Here is a 13,084-nt window from a genome sequence, read left to right on the forward strand (position 1 = left end):
AAAATGTGGCCAGAATCATTTTTCTTCCTAATTACTTTGTTTTATTCTGTCCAATATTCCATTTTTAAATTAATTAATACATCTTATTTTTTGTGGAACCATTTTAGACTTGTAGACAAATTGGGAAGGTGTCACAGACTCACATGGTCTCCCCCATCCTCCCTCCTAGTTACTACTAATTATCAGCATTGTCACTAACCTTACTTTAGAATGATGCATTTGGGTAAATTAACTAACCGGTATTGAAGGGTTTTTTGTGCAAATCCATTATTTATTCACAGCTTTTGTATTTCTTCTGTGTCCATAATTCTATCCAGTAACCAAAGTACATTAGACCATCATGGCTCTTCAAATTCCTTTCGGAGGCGACGATTTCTCACCCCTGCCTCATTACTGATGACCTTTGAGAGCACTGGGCAGTGTCATCAAGGCATACTAGCTCTCCCCACTGGAATCTTCTTGGTATTTTCTCATGCTATTTCCCCTTACTTGGGTATGGAGATGATGCATGGTACTCTTGTATGGATAACCCTAACCCTAACTCTAACCTTAACCCTTTTTCTTAGTTTGCAAAAACTCCCTGAAACTTATTTGGTCATGGTGTTCACTGTAATTGATACTCAGGACGGAGACAAATTTTGTCTCTGGATGACCAGCCACTGTCCAGTCACTGGGCCCATGCTCAGCTGAATACACAGCTGAGGATTGGGTAGATAGAGCTGGATTAATCATCTGGTTCTGTGATCCTCTTAGGAGTTTCCTCCATGCTCAAGGTTCTGGTCATGGAAGTAAGCATTCTAATATCATACATAGACAAAAAAATATCAGTTTTCATTTCAGTTCATCATCACTATGAGACAGATGAAGACAAAGGTTGGGTATATCAGCTTTAACTACTCGACCCCAGGTTCAAAACCTGATTCTACTGATTGCCAGTTATGCAACAATGGAAAAATTACTGTAAAATTTCTACGCATTCCTCTTTATCCTCTGTAAATTATGTACAACTGGCTTTAAGTCTGTGATCCACTACTTCTGTTTTAAATATTTATTTTATGTTTATTTATGTATGTATTTTGCCTGCTTTTACATATGTGAACTGCCTGTGTGATTAGTGTCTGCAGACACCATGAGAGGGTACTAGATCCACTGGAAATGGAACTATGGGAAGTTATGAACCACCATATGAGTGCTGAGAACCAAATCTGGGTGTTCTGCAAATGAAGCAATTTCTCTTAACTTCTGATCCAACTCACCAGCCCCTGACCCACTAATTCTTAATTGTGTAACTTGCTGGATGATTGAGGCTTCATCCAACATGATAAAGTAAGGCTTACAATACCTACCATCTATCATGGTTACAAAGAATTGTATGTGTCTGTCATCTCTCTCCCTGTGTCTCTTTCTCTATTTGTATCTATCTCATCTATGTTCTATATTACCTATCATCTATCTATCTATCTATCTATCTATCTATCTATCTATCTATCTAGCATCTATGTATCTATCTATATCTATGTATCTATGTATCTATCTATCCATCTATCTATCTCTATCTATCTCTATCTATCTATCTAATCTAATCTATCTGTATATGTATGGATGCATGCATGTATCCATCCATCCATCCATCCATCCATCCATCCACTTATTTATCTATCTTACACTATTCTTGATTGGGTTTAGATGCCTGGAAACCTTGCTGCCATTGCTGTCTCTTGAGAAAAGACAGCTAAGGGAATGCAGACTAGGAACCCTTCTGGTGGTCTCCTACAGCCTTTCACATTTCCTGCAGTAAGAAGAGCTTGGAAGAGGGCAGCCCCAGGCCTCTTGCATGAGAAGCAAGCATGCCTTTACCTTAAGAATTCCTCTGGATTTGCAGGAAGTAACAATGCCATCAGTTTCACCTCTGTTCCAGAAGAACAGAGAGAGTGAGGCCATCCCCCATATCCAGCCAATGGCCACCCAGAATCACACACCTCAAAAGTGCTTTAGGCATTCCTCTTCCCTCATCAGTGTTGTGTCCTCATTCTAGAATTTTCCTCTTCCTAAGTCTAGGAACATAGGAAAGGGCCTAGGTAGTGATTAATTAATCTTTCCAACCAGAGAAAACTTGCTGGAATGTAGCTATTTTCATCTTGAAATTGTATTTTCATCAGGGTATTTAAAGACTTGAGGTATTTTTTTTTTCTCATGAGTCCCTCCCCACACCCCTCATCCCCGTGCAGAGTATAATGGTTAATTTTAGGAACTCTGAGTTTGATTTGTATTTAATATTTTTACAATCTATGTATAGGTTGGCCTTTAATAATCATTTATACATTGCTTCTTTTTATATAGGTCATGTGTTCTCCTGGGAAGGTAACAAGATTAGAAACAGCAAATACAGTGCAGAATAAATTAAAATGCTTCAAACTGCATTATATAATTTCAGAAAATTGGTTTCACACTGAAACCTTTAAATAAGAAAACCAAATGAGTTAAATAAGAAAACAACAACAATAAACAAAACAACAACAACCTTGCAGAACATGCCAATGTGACTGTTATTTAGCAAGTTTGCCCTTGTAGTAAGGTATGGCCTCTCCACACAGTGCTACACATAATGTGACAGGACATCTAGTCCAAAATAGTAGAACTTATTTTTTTGGGGGGGTTATTTCAAAAGACTGCTTTCATTCTTCTAGAGAGGAATAGTATTTATTAGTCAAAATGACACAGGGGCATCCTAACAGCAATTGTATTTTCATATGTAACTCTCCAAAGTCTTCCACACAAAGCAGTGCTGTTGCAGTTGGTACTGCAAACTCAGAGGTGGGTGTGAGGACATGAGAGTAGGGACCAGGTGCCGCTAATCAGTCGGGAGGAATAAAACTGGGCTTTCCTTCCACGGTGGCATGGAGGTGACGCAACACTCCAGAGAACTATTATTCTGGCCAGTTCTGTTTGTTTCTCTGAAGTCCGGCATCACTCTGCTCAAACAGACTCCTCAGGCCTTTTTCAGTTTCTCTATTCGTGCATTAAAGGCCTGTTCCTGTACTTGCAGTTTTTCGTTTATCTCCTTCTGTGGAGACAATCATAAAAAAACGTGGTTATGACAGAGCTATCTTTGGCTGCACATTGTCTCTGTGGTTTTGACATACTATAGTGGCTAAAGACAGACATTATCCCTCACACACCTTCCTGTTTTGCAGACAGAGCTGTGTTCCAGCCTGTGGTGATGCGATAACACTTTATCTATTTCTCTGCACGTTCCCAATGTATAGCATGTCTACCACGGACAGGAAGGGGTGTTTGGACAGCCATTTTCCACATAGCCTCATGTTGGAAGATAGGATAAATGACCTGCATTTCCAGACAGATTTGCCAATAAGGGCCGAATCAGAATAACTGTTTTGGGCTCAGTTGGTGCAGTGCTGTGGGCCTCTCCACCCTTCGTTTTGGCCTTGCCTCTAATGCATTCCAAGTGGGATTCCTGGAAGCAATCTCCAGTGTGTGAAATAATAACACAAGTAATCTCATAATTAGGACAGCTCTCATAATTAAGAGTATTCATCATACATTACAATACTTGCATGCATGCCACTTTGTAATGTATTTTTGGTACAAAAAAAAAAAAAAAAAAGAAAGAAAGAAAAGGAACTTGTAAGCAATTGGTGACAGGTTTTAGCAATCATGGCAGCTGTGATGGCAGTGAGCCCCTGGCAGTGACATTCTGCACACTAACGTCACTACCTGTGTAATTCCAGAAAGATACATCATTTGCACATCTCAATACTAGGAGCTCAAGAAATGCCTTCCTTCCATCAGGATAAATAATAGAGGGAATTATTTCATAAGGAGACAATGACAGTTATTGTTTGTGTGACCTGAGGACATCTACATGTGTATGGAGAGTACTTTACATGGACATTTACATATTCTTGTGTGTTAATGAGTCAAAGACTGGAATATTTAAGTAGATGCCATAATGTGAAATCTTCATGGTATCTATATTTCTGATAAACTTTTATTATGTAACTTAAATAGAAAAAATAAAAAAAAACATTACAGTTTCATGACCAGATATGATTAAAATATTTTTATGTAGGGGTTAGTTAACATTGCACTTCAGTTTTGCATTCATAATTCCAACAGCTTGATTTCCCAATATACGTCACTAATGGAATAGTTCACTGATATATTATTCTGAAATATCTAAAATTGTTATGCCTTATGAATTAGCATTTATGATGTATTGCACCATCTATTTGTTGAAATGATATAGTGAGATATTCACCCTGCTCACACCTGTTGCACTGACCATGCCCATTGTGGGGTGGGGACACCTGTGGACATCACCTGGGAGAACTAGGTCTGGGGTCGGGGATCCTCGAGAGCTCTCTTGCTTCCTGGTCAGAGACAGAGAGCATCCAGAGGCATCCTTGGGACTGGAACTTGCTGGTGGTCATCTATCTGTGTTGTAAGTTTTTTTCCCCCTGAATAAACATCTATCCAAACTATCTGTTTTCTCCAATCCTTATTTTTTCACAATAAAATGGTCTGAGGAAATAATTGGCTTCTCTTCTTACTAATGCCCTCTATGCCCACCCATCGTCTCATATTTTCCAGAAAAGACTTGCTGGGCTAACATCTGCCATTTCTTTCCTCTCTGGCTCCTTACTAGTGTTTCCACAAGCATCCGGGAACTCTCCTTATGTTTCCCTGAGATAGAGTTTGTTGCTCTGCATGTGGACTTTGGAAAGAAGCTTCATGAAGGCAGCATGTGCCTAACAAGAGTACAGTATTGGCAGGAAAGGCAACTTCCAGACCATCAGACCTCAGTGATTGGTGCTTTAGTTTAGGTACAACCAGCAGACCCTGAACGAGAAAAAGGACTTCGTATCTACTCCCTGGGCCCGTTGGTTTGCTGTCATCCTTGTTATGCCTCAGGATCCTGCTGAGTAGACATGTTACCTTCACTTGGGGCTGGGCTTAATTCCGTTTTGGTTAGGAAATATTCCGAGGCTCCTGCACTGTGATCGGTAACTTTCACGAAGCACTAACTCAGATGACTTTTCTCACCCAGACAATTCTAAGTTGACCTAAGACATCATAAATGGCAGGATGGCAAATTCTCTTTACCTTTTCTAACACTATTTTATTCTTTTGCTGTGTCAGGGCCAACAGCCAACATTGAATGCAAGAGTCCATCCAGCCTTATCATCTCCATTTGCCTAGAACATTATTCCTTAAATATATTCAAGTTTGTTCCATTGGGTGTTATTTTTATTATGCTACTCAGGGCAGACCTAATTTCATTTTGAATATATCTTTAAAATGGCTTAAAATGTTTGGTGTATTTTCTATAATTTGAATTGACATCTGAGGGCCAAGGTAACTTTATTCTTAATAAATCTCTAGAGCTGCAAAGTGAATCATGGAAAAAATAAGTAGATGAACATAAAAAATTAGCAGCTTATACTTTATTCCAGGAGGTTCTGTATTAGAGAAATTGATATCAGCTTGGAAATACAGTAGAGAAAGAGCTCCTAGACAATGTACTGAAATATGAACTCTCTAATGACCTTTTTTTTTTTTTTTTTTTTTTTTTTTTGCAAAAACTGCAATAACAGTGTGACTTTTAAATAAAGAGGGAAAAAATACTATGGAGTGATCACAAACACTGAGAACCAAATGGCAAGTACATGTGTGCAGTGTCTGCTGATTCGCAGCTATGGCAGTTTTTAGAACTAGGATCATTTAGAAGTGGAAAGTAACTTAGCCTGTCTGACACCAAAGGAAAAGCTGAAGCAAGGCCAGGGCAATGGCCCAACTTGGAATTTCTTCGAAGAAGGTAGACACCAGGGAAGAATGGAGCCACAGGTGTATTAACAGTCAAAGTAGCCTGGGCCTGGTGTTAGAGATGGGGCTTCCTTCGATGGTGCTAGCATTGCAAGTGGGACCAGGCTCATAGCACCTGCTGAGCCTGATGAGTCTGGAAACCTTAGACAAATAGAAATCTGCCTGGGTCCCATTTGTCACAGGATGCACCCTCTTCACTTGTGTGGAGGTTAGCAGGATTACAGGGAGAAAATACAGACGGTGGTTTGCTATCTTGAGACACTGAAGGAAGCCATTTTGTTGAGGAAGCAGCCTTCTGTCATTTGGCCTGAGCTGATTAGATCCACTCAGTACAGAGACACTCACAGTACCCACAGAGTTGGTTGGGGGAGGGTGTCTCTCCTCTGGTCCATGTTCTCTCTGTGCATGATTGTACTTAAGTATACAAGCTATTGGACTTCCAGATGGCTTCATGTTAATGGAAAGATAGCAAGCCCATATACCAATCATATTCTTTCTGTTAAAGACAAGAGGTGCCAATGTTGCAAACTCTAGAAGAAAATCGTCAGTGAACAGTTAAAAAAGCATGCAGCTCCCTTCATGGAACATGGCCTTGGTAAAGATGTTTTCAATTGTGGGTCCTGTGAACAATTCTCTTGCTTGTCTAGTAATTCCTCAGCAATAATTTCAGAGCTGTGGGACTGCAAAGGAGCCCTGGGCCATGATTATACATAAACTATATTTAGAGGAAATGTTATCAAATCTAAAAAGGAGGTATGTTCTGAACTCAGCTTAATTCAGCTGCACTCTGCCCTTCCACACAGTAACCAGTTATTACATTCGCAGGGCTGTTAACAATAGCTCTTTGTGTAAAACGTGTTCTTCCACTCTTTCTGGTAAACACTAAACACCCCTTATTAAGCTGGGGACTTTGGCTTATTCTGGTGGCACTGGATCATTAAAAGTGCGTGTAAATATTGCAATAACATTTGATGATTAAGCCGGCAACAAGATATGCTTAGGTCAACCTAAGCTGTTACTCTTTCCAAATTAGTTATTAATACTGTATGCTTTTTAAATACGGTCCCAAGTTCAGAAAACAAATAAATTTTCCCCTCAGATGCGTAAGTGTGGTGATTTATGGTCATTTCTCAAAACACGCAATTCACTTTATTTAAGCACTCAGCTTAGAAAATCATGTGGATTCCTGTAAGTCTTTATGTGGAGTTAGTAGCAGTTATTTGTTTCTTGGACAGAATGAGGAAGTATCACAAAGTAACCCTGTGAAAGATGACTGGCAGCTGCCCGGAGGCGGAGTCTACTGCCCATTCTTAGGGTGCCCTTGGTGTAAAAGGCTTAGTAATTAGTGATATGTGAAAGTGGGAAGTGCTTGAGAAGAATTTCAAACCTGAAACTGGCAAGGTGACTTAGCTAAACATGAGGGCTTTGATCAGCAGCATTCCCTCTTCAGAAGCCTTGCATAAGGCCTGTTTACAGTGTTACTAGGCTTGGCTCAATTGTCTTCACCATATTGTGCTTTTTCTTTTTTCTTTTCTTCTTTTTTTTTGGGGGGGGGGCGTTCAGTGTCGAAAGATTTTGTAAGCTGATAACAGACAGCACACGAGGTGCTGCTGGCAAATCTGTTTTGTGATCTTACTGAATTCAGGAGACTCATCTGAGGATTATGTAGCCTTATCAGATAAAGTGTACAAACTGTAAGCCTTGCTCTTGCCAAGGTGTTTACAGATGTCGGGGCTGACACTGGCTGATTCACCAAGGGTTATGGTGTGTGTGTGTGGGGGGGGGGGAGCTGTGTGTGTGTGGGGGGAGCTGCCCATTCTCAGTACCTGAATGTTTAGCAAAACCTCATCTGTCACTTGAGCCAGTGCTGATTTTACATCATCGATGGTGAAGCCAACTAAAGGGTCCTCCTCTGACACTTCACTCTCTGGCTGGGGCTCCTGAGGGCTTTGCTCTTGATCCAGCACCTAAAACATTGGAAAGAAACAGACATTGACAGTAAACAGCATACAAGCGAACATATGAATGCTCAGGGATTTATAGGCAATCTCATACTTCTACTTTGTATGGCGCCCTCCTGGGAGCAGTGGTGAACTGGAAAGCAGACTTTGATTTTATGTTACTGCATATCGTGGGGATTACAAGGGACTTTGGGAACTGTGACGGTGGAGCTTGGGGGACCACCAGCAGTTGGCCTGTGTGTGAGTCAATTCTGAAAAGACAATTTTTATTGGCTAGGAAAAAGTTAGAGGCAATGGGAGAACGTGTTCTTGCCACCTTGTGCAGGTACAATGCTTAGCAGGTGAGGAAAGGCAAACTCAAGCCTACCTTCCCTTCGGTCTCCAGGGCCGGCATCGGCTCTATGAAAGCTGAAAAGATGTCCAAAGAGATTCCTTCCTCCAGCGGGGCTGGGAAAGGGTGGTCTGCAGGCTTGACGACTTCTATTGTTTGCTGGAAAAGAAAAGCTTTGGTTGAATTGGGCATGGTCTTAGCCAGTTCTCTCACAGGACTGGCGCATTTCCAAATCTGGTATCTTATTTAATAGCTACCATCTGCTTCAACTCTCCGATACCATTGCCTCGTGTTGTCCACATGCCATCTCTCTCTCACAGGGATTTCTTGTTACCTTTACTCTGTGATTGAGGGTTCATTCATTTGCTTTGCTCTCTGCATCATGCCCTGCCTCTCACTCCTGCTTATATGCTCTTTGTAGAGAGAGAATCAAGCTTTGAACTCTTTGTGCACCTGTCTTCTCCATTTCTGGCAGAGGGTTCTGTGATTCCTACACCCAGCCACAACCTGGTGCTGACTGGTGTGACTTAGCAGGATCTCCATGCTCTTGTGGTATAAGCAAAGTGGCTATCAACAACCCAGTAATGGGGTTGGCCTTGCTGAGGTCCTGAGTTTGATCCCCAGTACCCACATTTAAAAAAGCCAAGCATGGCGGTGTGTGCACTAGGAAAGCAGAAGCAGAAGGGTCCCTGAGGACCACTGGAAAACTCCATTGGGCAACATGCAAAGATGAAACTGTGGGTTCCACATGCAAGTTGTTACACATGTGTATATACATACCACACACTTCATGCACATGCATACAAAGAGTGAACGCAGTAGAATCTTTGAAGTATAATGTGTGTACAAAACCAGAGCATGGTAAGACATCAGAGCGAGACTTCACTGTGAGCAGTTGACACAGCTTTGCCAAGAGGGTGTAGATGCAGTGGAGGAAGGCAGTCAACAATGGCAGGGAAGGACAAGGACAGCCATGGATGCCAATGTTGGCAGCGCCCACCACCAGGTAGAGTGAAAAAGGAGATCAGAGCATTAACAGCATTAAACTCGGAATCATTTACTTAGGTCCTCTTGTTCTAATTCCTTGTTTAACAAGAAATGTTTTTGACCATAACTTAATTTCCTACCTCAGTTGATCTGTAAAGACATGCCTACTTGAGTGTTCTGGCTTTTGCATCTTTTACATACCTCACTATAAATCAGTTTACATAGCAAACTCATGGGCTTGTCAGTGGAACTCTGAGATGAGGTCACTCACTGGTGTGTTCCCATAGTTGGACCTGAGTATACAAATTTAAAGACAGAGCTATGGAAAGGATTACCCCACTCCCGTTATCATCTTAGGAAGTCATTTTTAAGGTTCTCTGTGTCACATCTCATCATTTAAATATTAATGTTCTTCCTTTATAGGCTTTGGATAGTGCTGGAAGTATATTTGTTCCCTGGTTTTATGAGTGTGTATGTATTGAACTGAAACATTATTATTTTTTGTGAGTGTGTAGGAAATTGCTGTTTAGTTGTAGATATATGGTAGCAAGGATATATGGCAATGGAGTGAAATGATTAGTGTAAGATCCAATAATTACTTAGTGACAGCCTTGGCATTAAAGTCTGGGGCAGTGCCTTCTTAGCTTTTGCTGTTTTCAGTAAACTGTAATATGTCATCAAGTGGCCATCTTAGGAAACTATTGATATTGCTAAGCATTTAATGTTTATTCTGCTGGATGACATCATTCCTACTGTTTGTCTTGAGTAGATTAAGTATTCATCAGAATATTGCGGAGACCTCAGGAAAGTGGGGCTTTCTTCTCATCACATTCCTAAACGATTGCTTTTTTTTTTTTTTTTTTTTTTTTTTGCCAAGTGAGGGGCAAAGGCACCCCATCCTCTCACGGTTATTTGCCACTACCACCCCTCCCTTCCACCATGCCTTGCTTGCAAACTCCCAAATCTGTATTAATCTTCATTTTCCCAGGCAAGAAAGAGGCTAGCCATGCTTCAGTGTCCCCTGAAAACCTTACAGGTAAAATGAAGACACTGCCTGTGGGAACCAGAGATGGAGGAAGAAAATGGGGTTTTAGCTTAGAGGCATGGACTTTAAGATGTGTGAGAAACAGAGCCTATGTAGTACAAGGTGTGTTTGTGGGTGAAGGTGACAAGTGAGACACTGAAAAGCAGAAAGAATTTGAGCTGACTGGATTGGCTGCAGGCATCGAGCATGTGCTGATGGGCGGGGAAAATGTTTTTTCTTTTTAATGAGTTACAATGTTGTCTTGTTCACTGTTACCCATATTGCTGCTGTGCTCTGGGCACACACAAGCTGGGGCTTTCTGCCTGTTCTCATCTACTGACATTCTTGGCAGAGGACCTCTGTTGAAGTAGAGCCTGTGATCTGCCCTCCAGTGCCCTAGTCCTCTGCAGATTCTACACCTAAATGCAAACAGATGTTTGTGGCCAAGTCTTATATTTTCTTCCTCACACCTCTGTGGCATGGATTTATTGATTAACTTCCTATGAAAGGATATGTATGTATGTATGTATGAATGAGTGCATGTATGTATTGGGGTATCTTGGATGCCAGAAGAATGAATCAGATGCCCATAGAGCTGTAGTTACAGGGAGTTTTGAGGTGCCTAACATGGGTCAGGTCCTGTAGAATCTTAACCACTTAGCCATCTCCCTTTCCCTCCTTCTCTCCTCTCCCTCTTTTCTTCTTCCTTCCTTCCTTTCTTTCTTCCTTCTATTCTTCTTTCCTTCTATTCTTCCTTCCTTTCTTCCTTTCTTGTCTTTGCTTTCTGTGTATTTGTGTATGCATGTGAGAATGTGTACATGTGTATGAGTATATGTATGTGTATGTAGTTGTGCATATGTGTAAATGTGTAACTGTGTGTCTGTGTGTTTACATGTATGTGTATGTATGTATGTGAATGTGTATGTGTATATGGGCATATATATATGTGTATGTGTATGAATGTATATGTGTATGAGTCAATGTTTATGAATGTATTTCATATGTGTGTATATATATGTGTGTGAATGAATGTGTGTGTGCACATTCCTGCACTTATGTGCACTAATACACATATGGAAACTTGGTTCTCTCTGGCTCCGTACTTCCTTCCTTTGGTAGATTGAAGCTTGCATTTATTCCCAGAAGCTGAAATTATGGCTGACAGTTGATGTTTTCTGTCTCTTGATTTTTTTTTAATGTGTGTAGTTCATGTAACTATTAAATTGGTTCAATTCATGCTCAGGAGTGGGGGTGAGAATTTCTTTTCTTTGCATGCCCTGCATACTGTTAATGAACCGAACCACAGCTGTTTCTCTCTTTCACGAAGAATTAAATTTAGCTGTGTTGGGCAGTAGACGAAGGTGCAGTTTTAAATACAGGCTTTGAAATAAACAAAAGACTCCCAAATATCACAGTGAGTTTTTCCTCTATGGAAAGTGATCGCCTTCCTCAAACAAGTCCAAGGGAAATTAGAATCAATAATTGTGGTGAGCATGCAGAGGCAGCATACATGTTTAAATGAAACCGTCTGATGCAATACTTTCTTTAAAAAAATACAATTAGGCCTTTGTATTTTTTTTTTTTTAACAAAACCTCATGTTTTACAACATCACTGACTCTGTAATAAAATCTATTTAAAACAGAGAGACATGGTCAGCTTTATTGAGTTAGATTTTCTGAGAGAACATTATAATTTCCTCAAGTCTAGGAATAGTTGAAGCAAATTAAATAAAGCCAGTTTTCTAACTATTTTTATACATTCCTGTAGGAGGGCAATTGTCTCACATTTTTCCCCCTCAAAAGTCTAATATGTTACCTTTCAAATCTGGAAAAAATAAAAACAGAAAAATGATAAAGTAAGCATATTAAAAAGTAAAACAATACCCTCCCCCCAAAAGCCCAACCTATTTGGTCTGGATTTAGCCACTTCCCACCACCCGCCACCCCCCTGCCACCTCCTTTCCATAGAAGACTAGTACCCATGACATTCAGACCAAGAACCAAAGGGAAATGCTTAGAGTGAGTTGCCTCAGGCCTAAGGCTGAGCTTAAAAGGTAGGACTTTCTGATATATGCACACAGCCATTTGGCCAAATGACTGGTTTTGCTTGCCTTTCAAATACCCCTAAGTATTACTTTGGATGTAAAGCAATCAATGTGTTTTTCTTGCTGTTTCTGAATGCTTGCACACAAACGGATATAATAAAAATGGCCACATTGCTCCACGTGAATGCCACTTATACTTTTTTTCCCCCTTGATTATGAGCATGCCATTGGAACCAAGGTGAGTACATTAAAAGCTCTAATAAAGAAGAGAAGAGAGTTCTAAACAGAATAATGGACTGTTAAGTGAACATGCAATAAATAACGTCCACAGATGTGGTCACTTGCAAATTAGTTTTGCATAACTTACTTTCTGCATTTCCCCCAGATGTTATCTGTTACATGGAAATTACCTGAAGCTGGCTATATTGTTCTTTGTGTACACATTGCACTTGTGTTATTTAAGGTGGTTTGTAATCCATGCTTTACTTGACTTGCGTTACAGTATTTAAGGAATAGCAAAGGACTGGCTTTTTTGGCATAATTCAGTACTCATCAGTACAAAACTCCACCATCAAATATACTTTTTTTTTTTTTTTAAATGTAAGCCCTTTACTTTCGAGCCAAATGAAATCACTAGAAATCTTTTGAAATGTGTGTTTTCAATATGAATTGGATATCTACCATGGGAATAAATGCTAGGAATTTTGACCTCTTCTGGAGGGTCAGTCTGGCTCTGAAAATATGCTTAATAGGAAATCAGACTCCCTCTGCAGATCTTTGTGTATCTGAGAGGAGCCATGTGAAGATGTCACATGGAACACGCCGAGGCACTTCACTCTTTCTTCTAGACTTTTTGAACTAATGTTTCCAAAAGAATTGACCCTCCACCCTC

General features: G+C 40.4%; 1 protein-coding gene across 1 annotated transcript in view; it reads right to left on the reverse strand.

Annotated features, from left to right (window-relative positions):
- Positions 1-2,522: 2,522 nt before the first annotated feature.
- The window catches only part of Cabcoco1 (ciliary associated calcium binding coiled-coil 1), a 93,437-nt gene continuing 82,875 nt past the window's right edge, over positions 2,523-13,084 (reverse strand). Inside the window, exons 6-8 of the mRNA XM_051186582.1 lie at positions 8,173-8,295; positions 7,671-7,811; positions 2,523-3,064 (exon numbers count right to left, since the gene is read on the reverse strand). Of these exons, the coding sequence (XP_051042539.1) occupies positions 2,990-3,064; positions 7,671-7,811; positions 8,173-8,295 (339 nt within the window). The 3' untranslated portion in view covers positions 2,523-2,989. The remainder of the gene's footprint in view (positions 3,065-7,670; positions 7,812-8,172; positions 8,296-13,084) is intronic.

Source organism: Phodopus roborovskii, unplaced genomic scaffold (genome assembly GCF_943737965.1).
Source record: "Phodopus roborovskii unplaced genomic scaffold, PHOROB, whole genome shotgun sequence".
Classification (NCBI taxonomy): Eukaryota; Metazoa; Chordata; class Mammalia; order Rodentia; family Cricetidae; genus Phodopus; species Phodopus roborovskii.